Genomic DNA, 22,468 nt, shown 5'->3' on the forward strand with positions numbered 1-22,468 from the left:
ACCTATCACAAGCCTATCTCCAAGGATATACAGCAAATGAAGATGACAGGCTCACATAAAACATCATTCACAACTCACAATTCAGTTAAAATGTTTCACATAGAGTCAGCTCTAACAAGGATCCAAATTGTTCTACCATGAACTCTAGGATTTCCTAGGCTGCTTAAACAGGCTTAAGGATATTGGAAAAAAATGGCATGAAACACTGGGAGCAAATGAAAGCCTGGAGTATTCCTACAGGAACGTCACAGTTGAAGTTGTCACCTATCAGGCCCATAAAAACATCATCAAGAAGATATTTCACCTGAAGTGACTCCAAACCTTTTGAAATTCCATGTGGCATTTACACTGGAAAATTGATTGCCCTTAAGTAAATTTGCCCAGCTAATATTAAGTAAGGGCTGCCAGACAAAGAACCAGATCTTGTTCTGGGGCATCAGGAATCAAAAAGGGAGGGGATGGGGCAGGCAGATATTTTGCTTGCCAGTTAAGAAACCAACTAGGATACCCACGGCTCATATCTGAGTACCTAGGCTTAAGTCCTGACTCCACTCTGAACTCCAAATTCTTTCTAATGTAGATGCTGGGAGACAGTGTCGATGACTCATGTGGTTAGATTTCTGCCCATGTCAGAGATCTGAATTCAATTCCCAGGTCTCAGACTCTGCCTGGCCCAGCTTTGGCAGCTGTTGGCATTTGGGGTTTAAACCAACAAATTAAAGTTTTCTATACCTCCCTCTTTTCTTCTGTCCATCTTTATCTATCTCTAATAATTTTTTTCTAGATTAAGAATAAGCATAGGGTCTGGCACAATAGCATAGTGGTTAAAGTCCTTGCCTTGCACATCCCAGGATCCCATATGGTCACCAGTTCTAATCCCAGCTGCTCCACTCCCCATCCAGCTTCCTGCTTGTGGCCTGGGATAGCAGTTGAGGATGGCCCAAAGCCTTGGGACCCTGTACCCGTGTAGGAGACCCAGAAGAAGCTCCTGGCTCCTGGCTTCGGATTGGCTCAGCTCCAGCCACTGTGGCCACTTGGGGAGTGAATCATCGGATGGAAGATCTTCCTCTCTGTCTCTCCTCCTTTCTGTATATCTGACTTTCCAATAAAAATAAATAAACCTTAAAAAAAAAAAAAGAATAAGCATAACCTTAAGCAGTCAATCAACTTGCCCCTCTAGGCCTCAAGGCTCCCTCTGTACAATGTAGGGGTAGGTAACAAGTGCCCCAGTTCTCACATCGTATTATTATTCTAACTCACAGTGTGGAACTCAGTATTGAGTGGGAGTCCACAGAGGCACTGAATGACACAATCACTGCTCAAACTATGCTACATGATGCCATGGATACATGAATGTTTTAGATGTACATGAAATCATACCTGCAAGACAACTTTAGTTAATGTACTTCCATTTGTGACCCCCATCTTCAAGTTCATCCTCCAAGGTTATTTACAAAGAAAATATTTGGTGGTGAGAAATATAAAAAAAAAAAATAATCTCCATATCTAGATCTCAAAATGACCTTTTCAAGACTGAAACTGGTGGTTTCAATTCTTTTTCTAAAACATGGCATCTGAAAGATTCTATTACCTAGAACTCATCAATGCATTCAGAGTCATAGCTCTGTGCACGAGGAAGCACACCCACTTCAGTATGTCACAGTGTCCACTGCTGGGTCAGAAAGGCAGATGAAAATAGACTCTTACCTTTTAACTTCTTTGGCATCACTTGCGATGAAAAATCCTAAAGTGCCTTCTTGGATCTTAAGATGATTTCCAGGGTTAATTAATATACTGCTCAACAAACAAAAACAAACACAGAAGACACATATGTGAGGTCATGTCCTGAATAAAACCTGGAAGGTTCCAGTCCATTGCTATTTCTATAGGGGGCCCACTAGTCTGCCAGCTTCCCCTAAAGTTTTTGTCTCTCCTGCTGGACGATAGCCTCCACATCTCATTAAATAATGCTATTAATAAGTTCTACTGCTTTCTTTCCCAGGTCAGCTCACTCCAGGTTGAGATAAGAAATCTAAGTTTTAGGGTCTAGATTTCTACGAAGGGCCAGTATAGGGTACCATCAAGGGCACCTACCTTGGAGCAAATCCCCTGTGTATCCTTTCTGAAAGTGCTTCGGATGGTGAATGAGGATGCGCTATTGGTCTAGTAAAGCTCTTGCTACATCAATTTTCCATTAGAAGACAGAGTGCTAGTGGAACCCCTATATATAGCCAGAAGCATACATGTATACACATCACACATTAGCATGGGAAATGGTACACAACACCTATAACCACTTTAGAAGCAAACCAAACATATTGATACCATTGATATAGGAACACAGAAGTACAGACTGCATAGAGTCTATGCAGGAAGAACTGGATATACTTAAATAGCAACAAATAACGTATATATTAAGGTATATTTAATGATTCCAATGTGCTACTGATCAAACTGTATGGCGTAGTTGAATAAGATGCAAGTCTAGCACGCCCTAACTGGGGAAAACAGTAGTCTGAAAACAAATGCAATTCATCCATAAAATGAATGAATGAATGAATGAATGAATGAATGAATGAATATTGCCCTGTAGGGAAGTGTGGACCTAAATATACACTGTCCTGTTTCAAAACAGTATAAATAGATTAGCTGACCAAGTTCTGTTTGGACTGACAGAAGAGAGAAACGTATCCTAATCTAATAAATGAGTGGAACAAACACATTTAATCTTCTGCAGACCAAAAGCAGAACACAAGTATGCCGTACTCCGAGGCTGGGATGAGGTTATGGATGGAACAAGCCCTGAAATTGGGGACTCTGGTTCAAGCAGCAGACAACAGAAGCATTCTTTGATTTGAAACTTGGGTTTAAGACAGTAAATATTTGCAATCAGTCTAGAAGGAGGCTTCAGCTGTCCAAACAATGAAAATGGAAGAAGGCCACTAACATATAACCTGTTATTGCCAGTTATGCTGCTTTGGGAAAGTGCTATGGACAACCTAGCAGTATGGCTAGAGCAAAACAGGAAAAGGATCCAGGTGAGCCATGGTTCTGTTGAGAGAGCTCAGGCCACACCATTACTACAACATAATACCCTGTGGTCACATGAACATCCATTATCTGTGACAAGACCTGACAGAAGGAAACAGCCTGTATCTTCACTTTAACATTAAATAATCACAACAGTCTATGAGGATTTGATTGTTCTGGCCCTGAACTTCATTCAGCAGTGAAATTCCATCCAGAATACAATAAGAGCACACCTCATACAGGTGCCTTCTAATTACCCATCACAGCCTTTTCATGAGGGCATCACAAGCCCTCTGGCCTCATAACCTCATATGGGAAAGGGCATTCATGGTTCCTTCTTCAGGCCCAGCTAAAGATGGCAGTTTAGGAAGGTAGAACTCTGGGTTTTGCACATGTTCAAATTTCCTTTCTCTCCTCTACTATCATAAATTGCTTCCAAATTCTGGCACTGCCACTTACTAGCCCTCTGATTGCGGGTGAGCTACAAAACCTCTGAGAACTCAAATTTGTTCCCTACATCTCGGGGATAATGACAGTATCCTTTCTCCAGAGAACTAAGTGATATCATGGGCAGACGGATCACTGTATATTGGTCATTATTAGCTTCATTATTTAAATTTATTGTTTCTTATTTTTTACAAATAGCCCAAATGATATTTCCTTTTCAATGAGCCAAATGGCAATTTTCTTTAGGTCACAACACGGAATAGAACACATGGCTTTTTGTCAAAAACACTGCCTGTTCCTAACCTGAAATTTCGGATTTAAACCTTCCAAGATGAATGATCTAGATCATCCATCACATATTGCATGTACTTCTGGAGCCTGCAGGAATGAGCCTCTAAAGTTGGAAAACTCTCCAGTTTGATATGTACTTATCCCAGAATGCAAATCTTCTAAGCAGGGGGCGGGGGGGGGCAGAGTAATAACTTGAACAGCATAAATCCAAGAGGAGAAATTTGAGATATTTGACCCATATCATCTTTAGTGACATGCACGCATTTTAAAACAAGCCCCATGTAGAACCCTGTTTCCCTTTTCTAGTTGTGTACCTCATTAATCATATCAACTGATCAAATCCAGTATCAATGATAGGTTTCTTGTCATTTCTTCTGTCGGTTGTCTATCACAAACATGGGTTTGCTCTAGAGTAAAAATCGAGCATTGGCACTCAGGAGAATGGCAGCTAAGGTCATCTTTCATAATGCTTGGACCTCCTTCACTAGGGCAGAGGGCAAAGAATGCAAGTGCTGATGTAGGGCACAGTTGTGTTCAAACTGCAAGCTGGCCATTCAAAGTGGCTCAACATTTAGGCACAAAATTGGGCCACTCCACTCTGCATCCTGCTACGGGCAATGTGGATGCAGCTGAGCCTTGCTCTCCTTATCTGTCAAATGAGGCAAATAATCACTCTCTTACAGTGTGTCCAAGACACTGAGTGACTGCTGTGAATGGTCGCTGATGGTCGCTGTTGATGGTGAGCAGGTGGTTACAAAACTAAATGGAAGGTAAATCTAATAGCACCATAGCTCGTTCATTTTGTCCTCCCTGCTGATTCGCTGTCCAGAAGGCACCATCCTAATATTGGAAAAATCTTTTCCCCAAGAGCAGTACTGGTGTATTTTATTCCCATGCCCCATCTGAAGATCGGCTCAGTTAGTCCACACAGAGGAACACCCCTTGCTCCTTTACTGTCATGGCGGACACCCCCACTGGCCTCACTGATTCCAAAATACCCTCTTTACTCCCCCAGGATACAGGTGAGAGGGTTTAAATCATCTCTATGGGAAGTGGCAGGGGAGCATTGGTATTGGGACAAAGCTAGGAATGCAAAATACGGGCTCAACCCCAGATAATGACAAAAGAAAAGAAAGCCTGATGTATAAAGATACACGCTATTTTGGATTTGGCTCGCAGAAATAAGGTTTGAGGAAGTAATACATGCTCTTGATCCTACCAGATGACAGCACAGAACACTCCCTAATGATGGCACAAAGTTTATAAGACATTTTGAGGAGACAGATTCATTTTTAACCATTCAGACATTAACTCTTCTATCCACATTCCCAGAGTTTACAATGTTAATCCTCCTCCTCCTGAAAACATGAAAAAAAGATAAGCATTCTAGATAGAAAGAATTTTATTTTGCTTTTTCCTACAAAATACAACTACCCCTAGAATTTGTTAAAGCCCTCTGAATGAGAATACATAAAATATCCCCAAGGATCTTTGATCTCTGTGGGGGGTCATCCTATGTCAAGTCTGTTTTGTTTCTGTGATTGCTGAAAGACTGCCTTGCTGTGTGCTACTTGATTTAGAGTGAGTACAACTTTGTCTAATTCACTAGCTTATCAGAGATAAGTCAAAATGTGTCATGTGAAAAACCAAGAGAGTCTCTAAGAAAAAAGCCCATATATCCATTAGCAGAATTCCAATGAGGACATCTTTTTGGCTGGGGTAGACTTTCCCTCGTTTATGGAACATATGAATTATCTTTTTTCTTCTGTGACCTTGCTGATTTCAATGGAAAACATGTAGTGACAGCCAAAAGTATCAGAGCAGAATGGTCCTTTTTCCCTTTCTCTTTTTCTCTCATACTACTTCTGCGTTTCGTTAATTCACTGACTATACTGGGCAATGGCAACATATTTTCAGGAAAGAACCTATAATTGAGTAGGGAGGTGAAAAACATGATTGTGTTCTATTTATTTTAGGGTTTTTCAAACTGGCAATCTTAAAGTCCTGTACGCAATAAGCTCTTCTTAACTATTTGTTGAATGAATAAAGGACATAAATCATCGGTCTTGGTTCCAAAGTTTTCTTTTTCTCCCTCAAGTAAAGGGAAAGGTAGTCACTGCTCTTCTTGCAAAAATGAAACTGTAATTCTCATCAGTCATGCTGATCAAAGTAATGACCACATCCCTCCTAGCAGGTTGACCTGCAAGTTAACGATCTCCCAGGGGCACTACACAGAAACATGCAAACACATGAGCAATAAGTCACTTAGGGAGTTGGAATAATGAATTTTAATACTGAAAGCATAACTCCCTTAGAACTGAAAGATGGACTCTAAAACATGAAACACATCTACATGGAACTGGCTGGCAGGGCTCAGTTCCAACACAAAGAGTTCTGATCATGTCTCTCTGTGAGAGGCAAGGCATTTGTGGGGTAGCTCCCGCTGTACTGTGGTCAGGTTGGAGGACTGAAGCCTGGTAGGGAGGAAAAAATGATGCTTTCCCTTTCTGTATCACTTGTGCATAACAACTGGGGAACACTGAGTGACCTTCCTTCAATCATTGCAAATTTCACCTGTTAGCTATTTGGAGAGATTACCAATGATTGGTAGTTTGATTGAAACATGCTGTTTGAAAGGAAACAACATCCACGATGGTATATATGATAAAGAGTATATGAACTGCTCCAATCTCTCTTCCAGTTTTGGTAGGTGTCATGTACCATTGCCCAGACTGTTAAAGAAATAGCATGACTCATACAAGGATATAATTTCTTCCTCGTAACATGGTAATTATATTTGTTTCCAGCAAGCTAATGGGACTTCATTAACTAGAATGGCAATTAAGAACCGTCTAGGACTACAGATGAACCATGCCACTGGGAAGAGGCCTCTTCAATTATGCCCATTTGTAGACATTTGCTATCAGCAGGGATTTTGAATCAACTGTGTCCCCTTTTGGGGATTATAACCACCCTGCAGTTTGTGGGCTGTGTGGGAACACCCCAAATCCTAAACCTTATTATCTGCCTGGGACTTCTCCTTTTTTTCTAGGCTTTAAAGCAGATAATGCTGGAGTCCTGCACATCTAGACACACACACTTTCAGTTGAGGGTATTGGTAGGAGAACCAGTTGTGCGTTACATGCTTTAAGATACATAAGCCCAGATATCTTACAAAGAGACAGCATCAGAAAGGTTGCTCCCAGTTGGTCTGATTCAAATGATCACCCTCACTGTGGCCGGGCAATGACTTGCTTAGTCTCATTCCACCTCATCAACTGTAGAGATGGTATTATAAAACACATCTTGTACATATAAAAAACATTAGCCACTTGGCATTTGGGAAAACTAGTTGATCTCAGAAGGTAAAAGTTGGATATTTGGTGCTGGGAGCAACCCATGTCACTCTCTGGTACACTTTACGACACATCATGCCTACATCACAACATGCCTTCAACCACAAGGTAGAGGGACTCAAAGGGTCACAAGCCACCAGCAGAGGTGCAACCACTGTGGACCTTTGAAGATGCAAAGTGTTGCAGTAACTTCTCGCAGTTGGATCATTTCAATAATGCCAAACTGACAGGAAGCCACCTCTTTTATACACATCTACTCAAGGAATCACAGATCTGACTTTAGAAAGAGTTTCAGACAAACACACACACACACACACACACACACACACACAGAGCTATAAATACAAACATGTGACAGTGATTACACTCACGGGGGGAAAAAAAGCAACTTTTAAAGAACAAGCAATCATCTCGATAGTATGTTTTCAACAATACTGTCTTAGAGAACATATTTTTCAAAATACTATGCTGGAAATACTAACCCAAAAAGTTAAAATTTTAAAAGCCACTGATGATGGTTTAGTCATGCTTCATGCAACACAGAACAGCAGCAACACAGGGGAGTGTCACGTGATGAAAGTTGAGATACTTTATGTGAAGAAATATGCTCAAACACACTAGAGAAGTCATGCGTTTGTCCCCAGTACGCAGGACTCATTCAGCAAACCAAGTGTGTTCACCTGGCAATTTAGCAGCAATGCTTTCAAGCCTGCACTCAGAACTGCCCAAGAAATAAAATACTCCAAGTGGCATCAGAAAATTTAAGTGATACAAAACAAAACAAAACAAGAAACCACAGAAGTGTAAGAGCTTAGTCTGTTTTGTAGCTAAAAGGATGTGAGCTCTGTTTAACACAGGGAGGAAGACATCAGTGGGAATGTGGGTATGGGATGCAGACATGATGGCGCCAGTGTTGGGGGTGACACCAAGACACAGCAGGACAGTACAGCAACAGACACAGAGGGCTGCAGAGACGCGTCCTCCTTTTCAGCTTGGATAGTGCTGGTTCCCAAGAAGGGTAACAAAAACCAGAAATGTGCCTTTCCCCTTCCCTCTTTTTGAGATTTCCTGCAAAGAAGTTAGTGCGTCATCCTAGAAAATCCACAAATCAAACAAGAACAGCAGTAAACTATGTTCAAGTTTTATATACTCTAGTTGGAGGGAAGTGTATATATATACAGAAACATATATATATACATATATACACGTATATTATATATATATTATATATATGCTACACAAGGGGGTGAGATTATATATAGGTAGATATATAATCTCTCTCTTCTTGAGTTCTTGGCAAATGGTTAGTCCTGTGGTTAGGAGTCAAGATAGAGGATGGTGGCAGGAAGGAAAGTTAACGGCGAATGCATACCGCTTTCGGCTTCTGCAAAACGACAAGAAAAGAATTGAAAATCAAACAACTTGGTAATAAACTGGCTGACACCACAAGGAGAGAAGGACTAAAAACCTTTGTTTCAAATTGCTGGACGGAGGCACATGAAAACAAGGTTTTCAGCAAAGCATGAAAACAATACCATGGGGCAACCCAGCAGCAGAGGAGGCGGTTAAAAACACAGGTCAAAGGCAAGAGGGTCCCTCAGGGGAAGGTGATGGGCAAAGGGAGAAGACGTTTTTCAATGAAGGAAGCTACTAAAACCATTGTCTCAGAAAGGATCGTGTAGCTGTGGTATCTTTCACAATTCTTCTGTAAGGGAATCTCTATTTTCTAATGGGCACGACCTGCATTCCCAAATATACCTTTTTCCAAGTGAATCAGTGCTTTCTTCCACACTGAGACCAAGCCACTTGGGAGGATAAAAACTGGAAACTGCACACAGCAAGCCCAAAACCAACCAAAAAGCCAAACAAGTTCTTTTGGCCCTGTTTTGGAAAAAAAAAAATTCTCCACACTCCCTATGTCGGCTTTGTTGAAAACATCTCATATTTGGGACTCAATTAAAGGGTTCAGCATTTTAAAAAGGGAGGGTGCATTTGTGTTCAAGGAGAGCTCTGAGTTCATTTTCTCAGAATGATCACAGCAGCTTGACATTGAGGCATGAACCGTCACTCTCCTGAAATGGGAGTTCAGGTTAAGGTGCAGTCTCCTGCCTGGAAATGATTCCAGAATGGTTGAAAAACGTGAGTTAGCATCAGCCACATCTCCCTTGTGACACTTTTTGAAGAAATTCACAAAAGTGGTCAAGAACACCGAGCTACAGAAAGATTTACTGACATGGCAACACAAAGATTATCATTTGCAAAAAAAATCAGAATACACCATTTCCCTACGTAGCTGCAAGTGGGAATTGGCACAAATGTAGGCAGAGTCATCCCAGAACTTTCCACCATATCCGTGGAACGGCAAATAGCCAGGACTCACTCACTGTTAGCATCTTGCAAATAATATTCTTCACTTTGCCAACACAGAAAAAGAAAAATGTATATTTGTGTACATATTTGTTCACGGCCAAGGTCACATTCTCTTTGGGGCCACCAAATCTACCATTTCCTTTTCCTTTTGGTGGATTTGGATTTTCAGAGTAGCTGATAAACATGTGATCAGATTGCCTGGGTGAGCAATCTGATCGGGTAGTTAAGGTAACATTGGATTGACTTGTTTCCAATCCAGTGTTGTTGTGGTCGGTTAGAGAAACAGGTTGTATATTTGGAAGTCTCGTTTGATTGAGTCATTCATCCAGATCATGAAAAACCCTCAAACAATGATAGCAGGAACTTTAACATCTTGCCATGCCCTGTACCCAATTACTAAAGCATGCGCAGGAGGCTGTCTGCCCTCAGTACCTGCAACACCTGTGGGAAACAAATAATCCACCATAGCAGAAATAAACCAGGGATGTCATTTCAGAGAACAAAAGCCCAAGCCTCTCTCAAGTAGCTCCTTTCCTTCCAAAACTATCGATAAAAACTGGGGAGCAAAAATCATTCTTTGTTTTTTTTAAGATAACACACACAGGACATCCTCAACAACATTCCCCCTTACCATGGTGCCTCCTTCTTCCAGAGGTGAACTCCTATATTGACTGGGCTGTTATCTATTTCCGCCAGACCCAGTCTCCCATCAGTGTGATTTGCACATAATTAAGTGCAAAATAAATAAATAAAGCGAGCTCCTGCCTCTGAGCCCTACTCTCCTGGCTCATTTGCATGCAGTTGATATTCTGCCACCTGCATTTCAGCTACACAGGGAGAAGCACATATGGCACACATTAGGCAGCATGCAATTTGGCTATCAGGAGAAGTGGTGTCTTCCATCATGACTCTGTCTTGGACTCTGGAAAGAAGGCCAGGGTCCACCGGCTTTTTGTTCACCACAGTAATAATGGCTTTCTGTATGAGGATTGTCCCTGTTTTACACTTAGAAGGTGCCCCATCCCTGTCTTCCTGGGACACCTTTTAAGAAGCCTAGGGGGCCTTGAACCATCAGGTCAGGCTAGGACAGAAGCTACACCGTCGGGCAGAACATGTCTTCTAGGGTGAGGTAGGTGTTTAGCATCCTGTTCCAAGCCAATCAAGAGTGTGCCAGAAACACTGAACGTTCTCACTCTTACACTTACACACAGGAGCTGGACTCTGGGTGGCACAAACTCACCGGCTCTCTCGGTTGGCAGACTTGTACTCAATGGCTATCATAAGGAGCTTGAGCTTCACAAAACACAGCCTGCAACAAGAGAGTAAGGTCACCCAGTCAGTGTTTCCAGACGAGCAGAGTCACATCACAAACCCTCTCCCGATCTCTCAGTGCCTTAATGTTGTCATTCTCCAAGGGGAGCCTCATTCCATGGGGGCTGTGCCAAAGGGAGGGTCTGGACAACCCCTCACCAGCTGCCCCATTACACCTGAACTCTCGCATGTGATTAGGCGCTAGATGTTGAGAGTACAAATTGTATTCAGACTTGGATGTCTAGACACAGACCCTGCCCTCTTTCTGAGCAGGGATCTGTGCCTGGGGACCTACACTGGGCCAGAATCATTAGTTACTTGCTCAGGCAATAAAATGTTGGCTACAGCAGGAGGAAGGGAGTTGGAGTGGCTGGACCTGCTATTTGGATTCCACTTTGGTCTTTTGTATAAATGGCTCATACTGCTGTTGCGAGCAGACCCCTGTGTGTGTGTGGAATGATGGTAATAATACTTAGTCCGCGTAAGTGCCTGGCGCATGACTATGGCTTCGTCATTTCTGGTTCTAGCCAAGCTGTCTGACCTCACCTGCCCAGTGCTCCTGACCATGGGCCACACTGATCTCAGAGGCTAGCTTCTGCTGCCTCCAATCGCTCCTCAGAGCCTGCTCTCCCTAAATGCCTTCCCCACTCCTCCCAGCCTGTCCTCCTGGGTCATTTCATATCTACTCCAGTTCACCTCCTGTCTGACACTGTGACCTCAAAACTAACCAGCACCTTGCCTCTCACTACATCCTTGAACTCTTAGTTGCTTCTCTGGTGGCTGTGCTTGCTTCCTATTGCTTCATGTGACAGTACCTTTTCTCCTCCTTTGCAGCAACATCTTTGAGTTACAGTGGGGTTTAGATTCTACCAAAATCACAGAAAGTACACTTAAATATTTATGCCTAAGGATTTTCAGGGTTGAGTTATTTATACAGAGTCAGAAAATTGAAAACAGCCTAAATGTCCAACACCAAAGCTATGGTTAAATAAAGTACAATGTAATATGGGGTTAGATAATATTCAAGATGCTGTTTCCAAAAACACTTGAAGATATTAGGCCGACACATAATGTTATATAAAGACATAAACATATAATTTTAGTTAGATGAAAACAGATTTATATACTCACAAAGATAAATGTTCACATAAACAAGAAAGAATTACATATGTTATATACTACGGCTTTATCTAATGGGCATGATCACATGTGCCTTAAGGACTTTTTCAATAACAAGTCTTGGTTAACTTACAGATTGAAAACTGAGCTGAAGTCACTTAGTTCCAGCATTGTAAATGGGATGAGGTACTGGGCCAAGGGGTAGAGCCTTTTTGATAATGCTGTTTAATCCCCAGATTGTTCCCAAGATATCAGCACCCCAGTTGTTAAGATGTCTACTGAGATCTCCATTTTACAGATGGTATTACTAAGCAAGCAAGCCTATTTAACTTGCTTATGGTGCTTCTAGCTAATATCTAGCAGATTACACATCATCTTCTCCAGTCAAGACTATTTTGTATTGGGAGAGATAGGCAAACGTAACTGTGGAAAAAGTAGGTCTCCACCATGCAGAAACAAAGTGAGCCACAAGGCAAAGAGTGACTGGAAAGATGTATTTATCTGCAATGGTCCATGAGGACCATTTAGAAGATGCAGAAAGCACCAGGGCAAGAAGAGCAGCAGCAGGCAGTGAGAAGATGGGAGGCAGGAGCTCTTGAGGGAGCGGACATAGCAAGTGTAAATCTGCTGAGGTGGGAAAGAGTTCCACAATGCCAGCCAAGCTGGCACTGAGTGAGCGAAGTTGAGAATAGCAGCGAGTCAGAGAGTGTAGTAGGAGAAGCAAGATCATGAAGGCTCTGCTTGCCACAGCCAGGAGCCTGCAGTTTATTCCACGCAGAATGGGAGAGCTTCACTTGGGTTAAAATACAGAATAACACAATCAGACACATTGGATATGGAGGTGTGCCACTTGCCAGGAAGGCGCTGCAGCAAGTCTCTCCTTCTCCCAGGGGAAGGGGACTAAGTGTCTATTCCTCTACGTGCATCTGCATTGTCTTCCACTGAGAGAATCCTAAAGACCACTCAGGCTTATTAGGGTTCATCCCATGATTTGTAGGGTTTTCTGGCTGCTGCCAGCAGATGTTAGCGATCTGAGCTTGTGCTGAATTTGCAACTGGCTGAAATACTGACATGCAGATCCACCTGTGGCTAGGAAAATGTCCTTCTTTCTTTATGCACCATACAGTCCAGCTAATGCCCATTCTTCATGTGACTGTTACTTCAGGAACTTATTTTTCTTATCAGATAGCTTATGTGATGTTTACTGAGCCAAATCATCAGATTATTCAATAGTGTTCTAATATAAATAGTAGCTAAATGTCAATAACTCAAGGAGAATGCTGGTCTTCAGTTAGCATGGACAGTAACAATGGCAACAGCATTGATGTCTTGGGAACAATGATAATCCAGTCCAGAACTCTGGTATTTCATGGAACCCAAGACCTTCTGTGTTTGTTTAAGGATGTAGTCCTACCATAAGAAGGGAAGAAACAGTTCATAATAAAGGTGAATTATACCCTCCTGGCTACTCGCATGTCACTTATCAACTCAATGTAAGAAAAAAGGAAATTCAAGTGACCACGTACACATGCCTTCTTTATCTTTATGGCATGGGGAGTCTCCTCCAACTTTTTTCTCTTTTAAAATGTTTTTAATGTATATTAAGGAGAACGTATCTCACATATTTATTTGAAATTAATGAAGCTCATTTTCATCTTGACACACAAGAGTTAGACATTTATGGGGTATAGTGTGACACTTCGGACCCTCCCTTCTCCCAGTTTTAAATCTGTGCCTTTCAACTACATAGCTAAGATGATTCAGAACTACCTTAAAGAGGTTTCATTTTTAAAAAATTTCTTTGGCCCAAACCAAGTTGTTGCTCATGGACCATGGGTGAGATGGAAGAAGAGAGGGACAGAAGGGTAAAAGTAATGACTGTGTTCCACCTCAGAAGTGTGATGCTCCATGTCAGGCCCTTCAAGACAGGTGGATCCTGCCCTTCTCACACAGACAGCCAACAGAGATCCAAAGGACAGTAGGCAACTGGCTCAAGATCAAATGACTTTTTTTTCGTAGAAAAGGCCACTGTGAAAATCAAGTCTTAGTACCGTGTGCTGCACTGAGGGAATGAAGAACTTACTGCTTACAGGTCCAAATGCAGATACAGTCTCTGGTCTCTGCATTGGTTTTAAAAATTGGATATAAATATCAACAGCTGATGTCATAGAAAAGCTGGCTGCTCATCTTGCCTTGAAAATCACACTAGACCCACCTCTCACATGGCTAAAAGGAACTGGAGCTGCAGGTACCCCAGTGTGTTCTCCACTGGTGGTACTCTGACTGATGGGACGGGCTTCATCAGCACCACCATGGGATGTCTCAGATTTCCCCAATCTTCACTGCCCTCAGCCAACTCTGGCCTCCTACAGGCCCCTAAGCCCTTAACCTCCACTTTAATGGTGATCCTCTGGATACTGGCAAAACACGAATCTTGAAGAAGAAGAAGAAGAAGAAGAAGAAAAAACACTGTCTACACTGGAAGCAGAAATATGGCTCCCCTGTGAGAGTTCAAATCATTCTTTCTTGGTCCCCTTCCCCAGGAGCTGGTCAATGTCAGCATCCTGGCGTTAAGGTTGTTGCTGGGCTGAGATGGAGGCAGGATGGTGGGGTGGCGGTGTGGGGTGGGGGGAAGGAAGGAGCTCTGATCCAGTGGAGAAGATAAACCCAGGGAGTTTACCAGGGACCCTGAGTGTCAGACACTTGTTTATGGGTCACTCTTCCTTCTAACCTCCTTTCATTAGCATGGGATGCAAACTTCAGCTCACCTGGCATTTTGCAAAGGGAAAAGAGTGAGCTTTCAAGAAAGGCTGAATAAATGAACTGGGGAGTAAGTTTTCAAGGAATTTTAGAACAACCTAGACAGAGAGGCTTGGAGGTGAGTTGAGGGGATTCTGAAATGAGATTCTTTTTAAACTTGTTCCATTTGGTAGAACAGGACAGATTGGAAAACAAGGATGTCAGAGTAACAGCATGCCCTGACATATATAACTAGGCAAAGGACAATTCCAGTTTTGAGATGCAGGCAGCAATGCAGGATCTTGTAGAGATCCTGCTATAAGGATCACAAGTCCCAAATCATGCCTTCAGAGTACCCAGAACTGATATTTTATGGCTAAGTATTTACATGTGTCATTCAACACTTATGGGCATCCAATGTTTCCTGTCATTCTTAGGCTTGTGCCAGGCAGTAGTGGTTCATTTACATGTGATCAGAGTGGGGTTAGGATGAAACAAGGACAAGAAAGAAATAAGAAAGCCTTCATAACAGGCTAAAGCCATACAAATGGTATAGGTCGGCAGGCACTTGATTCTTGGTTCCTAAAATAAAATAGCCCAATATGTCCAACGCAGGAAGTTGTCGCTGGTTATAAAAATAATTACAGGGGAATAGAAATTATTCCTTTTTTTTCTTTAAGAAAAAAAAATCCCACTTGTCACAAAAAGGTCTTAAACCAGCAATCTGCAATAAAACTGTTGTAATAACAAGTTAGATTGCTTTCCTGATAATTATTAAGTAGAAGCCTACCACATTTGACAATGACATTATACAAAGCTTTTTTTTTTTAAGATTTTACTGCCAGCATCATCTGTTAACTACAATAGTTTCAACCCAGATGTTCCTGAACAAAGGCTCTTAAGAATTAGAGTCCAACTGTTTCTACCTACCCAGAGGGAAATAAATTGTTCTTGCCATTAAATCAGCCCCCTTGCCTGAAAAGATTACTTGCGGGTGTGAATTAAGCATGGAAACCTGTCATACAGTTTGCACTTTCTAATGTGTTTAGGAAAAGTGAGCAAAGGCAAGGTGGCTACTGCTGAAGATGACTTGCCCCACGAGCAAGTGGATAAAGAGCAAAAGTGGATGCCCAGGCTCTCTCCAGCCCTCAGAGGGATCCAGGGAAAGCCAGACTGATTGGCCTCATCAGAGTAGAGTGAACACTGTGCATCTGGGAATCCGGGTCTCTAGGACCAAGGAGCTAGAAGGGAAGATACTCACTTTGGCAAATGAGATTTAAAAGGATGGGTTCTCAAGGCAGAAACATTTACTTAAAATGGGAAACCTCAGGACTTGCAAGACTCAGCACCGAGAAAATGGCAGTGATTTAAAATGTTCATGAGGATCTTGTTAAGATTTCATTTCCCAATGGCTGTGATAAGGGTGGAGTGGGAGGGCTTGAGGACACCCCCATCAAACAGACACACACTTTCCACCAGTACATGAGACACCTGACTTCAAAACTCATTACTGCATCCCTTAATGTGGACAAATGTGCAAACGAGTGTATTTTTAGACATTCCTATTATTATTATGAATCACAAACATGAAATGCTTGTTGTGCCTGCCCAGTGTTGAGTCGCAGTGCTAGCAACCATCCCAATTCCAAATGTCACCCCTCCTTGACCCCCTAGAGGGCTCAACATGCCCTCCATTGCCTCTGCAGCCTGCCAGTAAGAATTTCAGCTGATCTTCTCTGGTTGGTGAGTTCATTCACTAAGGAAAAGGCTTACAGGTTACCAAAAGTAGAAATACTCATTAATATTGTACTCACATCTCTGCTCATATATGTTTAGTCTGAATTAAAATACTCCACAAATAAGTACATGAATACTGAGTTCTAGCAGGGAACATTTTATTTTTCAAGACAAGTTTTGAGCCTCTCTGTAAATTCTCTTGAAAGGCTCCTTTCTGCAACAGTGGTAGAGCAATCTGCCACAGAGCCACTTGCTGGGGGGAGGGGGGGCGGGTTTCTGCTCAGATTCAGATCTCTTTTTCTTTAAAAAAAAAAAAAAAAGATTTCACGGAACTCATACCAAACTAGCTATGGTTCACTGAGCAAGATTAACTTACATAGATCTTTCAGAAGAAGCCTTTGAACGAAATTTAGACCATGGGATGTCAGCGAGATTGTTTGAGTTTTAGGGGCACTGACACAATAAGAAGTTTGAAAGGACACAGGAGCCCCACCACTCATGTTGTCTTAAACCAGCATGGAGGCATCTAGACTTGCACCTGGACTTGTGGACAGAGCGCCTGCCCTTCAGCACAGATGAGGAAGACAGAGTTGGTGTTCCCCAGGCACTAAGTACTCCCCCACCACATCTGAATTTTAACTGCTTCATCAACTGCAGAGGGACAGAGACATACCATATTTTAAATACATTTTTTTGTCCTAATCCCCTCTGAGCCGTAAAACTTGATGCAATTAAGCTTTTATATTTTGCAAGTGATGAATTGACTGACTAATGGGCTCGCTGTGAGGTTCAGAACCGGGAACAGAGTGTTCTTGTGGCAGCTCGGCCACTGAACCTGTGGTTTCTGCCAGCCCCTCCTCGATGACTCCCACCCTCCCTTTCCTAGAGCCTGGGTGCAGGGAAGCACATTCTCATTTCCAGGAGTTCTCACAATAAAAGCACCACTGACTTAGCAGTGTGTACTATGTCTCCCAGGAAATGAGTTTTACTTTCTTAACCACACATCAAACTTGGAAAGCCACTGCCTCAGGAAAACAGTCTTCCATTTGGCATTGAAGCTATTTGTAGGAGTGGGAGTTGTGGACAGCAGGGAAGCTGAAGCTTGAGGTGCCCATCTTCCACATGAGAGAGCCTGAGATCAAGTCCTGGCTTCTCCACTTCCAACAGAGCATCCTGTGAATGCACTTGGAAGGCAGTGGAAGATGGCTCAAGTATCCGGGTTCCTTCTGATGGCGTTCTTGGCCTTGGCCTGGTCTAGCCAGCCCCAGTTCTTGTGAGGGATTAGAGTGTGAACCATTGTATGAAATCTTTCCCTCTCACTGTCACTCTGCCTTTCAAATCAATAAATCTAAAAAACACTTAGATTCATGTTTACTATTCTGTCCATGTGTATAAAACTGATCCAATCTATTTCCTCTTAAACAGTACCAACGGGGCCCGACAGAGTGGCCTAACAGCTAAAGTCCTTGCCTTGAACACGCCGGGATCCCATATGGGCACCAGTTCTAATTCTGACAGCTCCACTTCCCATCCAGCTCCCTGCTGGCCTGGGAAAGCATTCGAGGACAGCCCAATGCTTTGGGGCCCTGCACCCGTATGGGATACCTGGAAGAAGTTCTTGGATCCTGGCTTCGGATCGGCATAGCATCAGCCATTGTGGTCACTTGGGGAGTGAATCATCAGATGGAAGATCTTCCTCTCTGTCTCTCCTCTTCTCTGTATATCTGACTTTCCAATAAATAAATGTTTTAAAAAAAACCAGTACCAACGTTGCCCATAGAGTATAAACATTCCAAGTTTATCAAACAGCTGGTCAATTGGTGATTGACCAACTGAGAATTTACTGAAGAGGAAGACCAAACAGAATTTGGAAATGATACAATGTTCTTCTTTCTAGGTGTTTCTGTTATCTTAGGTTGAGAGGGAGAGTGGTGGCAACAAAGGTAGAAGGGAGAAAGGTTTGTTAATTTGTTCTGATACAAAAATAGCTCCTTAATTCAGAGGTGGGGCAATGGAGGGTAAGAACCAAGTCCAAGGTTGGGCAGTTGGTAATATTTTGACCCCAAATCACATAGACTGCAAGTGGACAATCTGGGGAACAGACCCCAGCTGTACGTCCACAGCTCACAATGCAAACATCCCACTGCATCCCACTGTAGGCTTTTAGCTTCCTGCCAGCTTGGCGCTGGACACCTGCTGTTCCCTGAGGAATGGTGGGGAGTCGTCTGCCAGTATAGAGAACACAGGGATGGCACTGTCTTTCCCTTCGTGCCCCAAAACTCTTTTGTCTTCGTTGTTCTGTCCCACAAGACCCAGGGGCCAAAGGCAGCTGCCCAAAGCTGCTGGTTCTTGAACAGAGCATCCTACAGGAGGCCAGGGATGGTGCAGAATACACTGACCATGATCTCCAACCTAGGAGATGGGCTGCACTTGTTTGCCCTGAACTTCTCAGCAGCTGGTGCCTACCTGCCATCACCAACAGAGGTTGCTTTTCTAATTCCTCACACAAAGCCCCTGGCCCCCTGCCATGTCTTTTCTCTGTATGGGTAAGGATTAGCCAGGGATCTGCCCGGCATGGCAAAGAACATACTTACTTTCTCTGTGCCTGGAGACTGCAGAGTCCCCACATGAAGGAATGAAGAGACAATTCCCCCACAAATGCCCCCATCTGCACACTGGCTTCGTGAGGGGATCCCACCCATGATTTGACAATGATTCAGGTTAATATTGGGAAGAAGTATTCCAATGACTGACCCCAAAGTGAGATTGAGTGGTTATATATTCTAGCATGTGGGGTGAAAGGCTGGGTAAGGGAGAGGTTCCCAGCCTTCAGGCCTTGCCCCCAAACATCAACATCTGGAGATACAGCCTAGAAACCACCATAGTTAACAAGTCCCTGATGAAGCCCTTAACTAGGCAGCCTTCAACCAGCACCCACTCCAAATCATTCTCCCTCATATAAGGCCACATGATGAAAGTCTGGCTGGGAGACTTGTCTGGCAGGTGGCTTTGGAAGGACCCCTATGTCCTCTGGGTCCCCATGTCTGTGTTTACAAAATGGAGATATTGATATGGATATTTGGGGACTGGTGAGGATAAATGAGAAAATACAGATATAATATTAGATGCAATTTTGCGTTTTTGTTTGCACACACAGTGTAACCAAAATGCAAAGGTACAAAATAGAGAAGCAGTCTCATGCTGGATAACAAGGATTACCTCTTGGCTGAGAATTTTTTAGGAGCTAGCACTGGGTGGAAGGCTGGGGTTCCTGAGCCTCCTGCTTCTCTTCTACTTACTTCCTGTTCTCTTGGGAGATGACCTTGAATTTCACCCATGCATGCCGTGCTCTTACCTTTTCATAGAATGACTCTTAGCTTTGGGGAGGACTCCCAGCTCTCCTGTGTGGAGACCCTACCCTACAAGGAGACATTCGCCCAGGGGAAGGGCACATTTATTTCTCTGTGTGCTTTAAGACATTATGGTTGCATATTGTTTTGGTGCAGCACATAATTACAGAAACTGCTCTGAAAATCTGTATATTTTATCTGTACTTTATTATGCCCAGAATATTCCTCAATTCTTTTTTCTTCTCTATGAACCAGCATAAAATATATTTTGGCGTCCTTTATGTCATCTTAAAATGGAATAGCCAATTCTTACTGTAATGGAAATACTTATGCGCCAGCCCGGTGATATACAACACTACACTCCAATTACGGCTGTGCTTTAATTAACCTGAATTGAAGAGTGTTATCATTAAGCTGCTGGTAACTTTGAGTTATGGCTTTTCTTTAATTTAAAGTAGAAAACACAGATAATTAAGCCCCCAGATAATCAAATGCTTGAGGAGAGCTTCAATGTTTTGGGATGTTCCTAAATCTCATTAAATGTCCTTTCTTTATTGATTATTTCTACCTCAGCTGTATCATTGTATTAAACGAATAATAGCACAGAATCTAACACATGCTCACTCACACCAGAACTTGGGCTGTCTTTTTTTTTTTTTAATGACTCCAAAAGCTTTACTGAACTAATGCTAAATTCTCTGATAAATCAGGTCTGAAGGCCTTTCTCCTCCTTGGGACATGTTCTAAATTATATAAACTGATCAAGTAAAATTGTCAAAACAGCCCCTCGTGCCTGAAGGCAGCGAAGTTTCACACTGTCACTGGCCAATGTTGGCAACCTTGCAGGTCCATGGGCCAAGCCTGGGCTGCAGATTCAAATCTGGCCTGATTTAAGATAAGCAGGAAGTGGAAGAATGGTTCTGACCCCCTTGGCTATGTTAAACCAGAGCCAATGAGCACCTTGCAGAAAGGCAGGCTTTGTGTGGTCACATCATAGCTTTCAAGGGGCCCAGGAGTCTAGCTTGTATGTGAAATACATTTACTTTTAAAATATTAGTAGTTAAATTTTAAGAAATCAAATACTATAGGTCAACCCTCTAAGTATTCTCAGTCACAGCCTCTGCTGGGAACAGTTCTAACCCTTCTGGGCAGTCTTGAAATGAACTCACTTGGATCCCAGCCATAGAATAAGACAGAAAACAGGAAGAGCCAGGGGACTTTAGAAGGCATAGTCATATTGGATAGAACTGTAAGACATCCCAGGGAAATTCAATGCCTGAGGACTGGAGTTGGTGGAGGCAGGAGTTCACCACCCTCTGTTGATGCCTAGGACACCTCCTACGCTGGCACTGGACTCAGACCTACTCCCACATCAGACACAGAAGACCTCAACTACATGCTTCACAGAGCCAGCTTCTGTTTTAATCTCTGATTTCTCTGGGCCTTTCTGCCCTAGCCAGGCCAGGTGCCAAAAAAGAAATCTTACAGGACAGCCTCAATGTTCCAAGACCCAAGGCTTTGCACAGTTAACTTCTTTCCCTGGCAGGAGAAATCGCTTTCAAAGAAGAAAAGTATGGGAGTGACAACAGGGCATCCATTTTCAGAAAATAACTCCTTCCAAATCAATTACCTATTCACTTTTCCAGTCCATTTAGCATTTAAACTTATGCTTAGAGAAACGGTGAGAAATTTTAGTAAACAGCCAAACCATTTTCTGTTGCTGAGGGTCTGGGCCCAGGGACTGGCAGAGTGCACCTGCCGTGTTCACTGACAAGATCTCTAGGTAAACAAAAAGGGGCAAAGCCCTTGGTTCCCTCCTTCCCTGCCACCTACAGAACAGGACATAGTGAAACAGGAGAGCCAGAGCCCTCAGGAGCAGCCTCCGTTTTACTTAAAGGGCACACACTTACTTCTCACCACCTTTAGACCTTACTTTCCAGAAGGTGGATTTTGTCTGTAAGCAAGCAGGGAGCAGAGGGAATGGCTTTTCTTCCTCAAATAGGTTCTCAGATTTCTCCATCTTTTCATTTCTTTCTAATTTTTATCAGTGAGACAGCATTTATCAGATCTTTTGTTAAGGTGTCAATGGACTGGGCTTTATGTTTCACCATCTACAGGAAGCTTGCATTTTAGTAGAAGGAAGAAACCCATCATCTGGGACTCTAAGCCGGGAATCAGACACTGCCATGGTCAAGCTGGCAGGCATGACACCTGGAGCTCCTGAGATCATCTTCATCAGGGATCACCTGTTCTTCTGGGAGGGGCCACAGCAGGTGTGGCTGCCCCTTGCTCCCATCCAACCTGTCGAGCCAGTTAGGAGATGCTAATCCCTGTGACTATGACACCGCGGCAATTGTCCACATGGGATGAGATTGCTAAGGATGTTTTTAGGTCTTCTCTGTTTGGATCCACAGGTCCTCAGAAAAACGTGGAAACAGCCTGAGTGAGTTCATTCCAGTAGCTTACTGATGTTTCTACGATGTGAATTCAACGCAAGACAGATTCAAATTAAAAAGATTTGGTTATGGGGCCAGCACAGTGGCCTTAGCAAGCTAACCTACTGACTGCAGTGCCAGCATCCCATATGGGCACTGGTTCATGTCCCAGAGGCTCCACTTCCAATCCAGCTCCTTGCTTATTGTCTGGGAAAGCTTCAGAAGATGGCCCAAAGAAGGAGAAATCTTACAGTACAGCCTGTTGGGTCCCTGCAGCTATGTG

At 43.0% G+C, this 22,468-nt stretch overlaps 1 protein-coding gene across 26 annotated transcripts in view; it reads right to left on the reverse strand.

Moving 5' to 3' along the window:
* KCNMA1 (potassium calcium-activated channel subfamily M alpha 1) overlaps positions 1-22,468 on the reverse strand; it is a 664,040-nt gene that overhangs the window by 134,597 nt on the left and 506,975 nt on the right. For 16 of the 26 annotated variants that reach the window (XM_040976123.1, XM_040976126.1, XM_040976112.1 and 13 more), the window contains 2 exons: positions 10,735-10,803; positions 1,708-1,794 (listed from right to left, as the gene is read on the reverse strand). In XM_040976123.1, coding sequence (XP_040832057.1) covers positions 1,708-1,794; positions 10,735-10,803 — 156 coding nt within the window. Of the gene's footprint in view, positions 1-1,707; positions 1,795-8,496; positions 8,509-10,734; positions 10,804-22,468 lie in introns of all 26 variants that reach the window. The other 10 variants (XM_040976116.1, XM_040976108.1, XM_040976129.1 and 7 more) reach the window with 1 other exon arrangement.

This window comes from Ochotona curzoniae, unplaced genomic scaffold (assembly GCF_017591425.1).
Source record: "Ochotona curzoniae isolate NIBS_2020 unplaced genomic scaffold, NIBS_Ocur_1.0 contig_2692, whole genome shotgun sequence".
NCBI lineage: Eukaryota > Metazoa > Chordata > Mammalia > Lagomorpha > Ochotonidae > Ochotona > Ochotona curzoniae.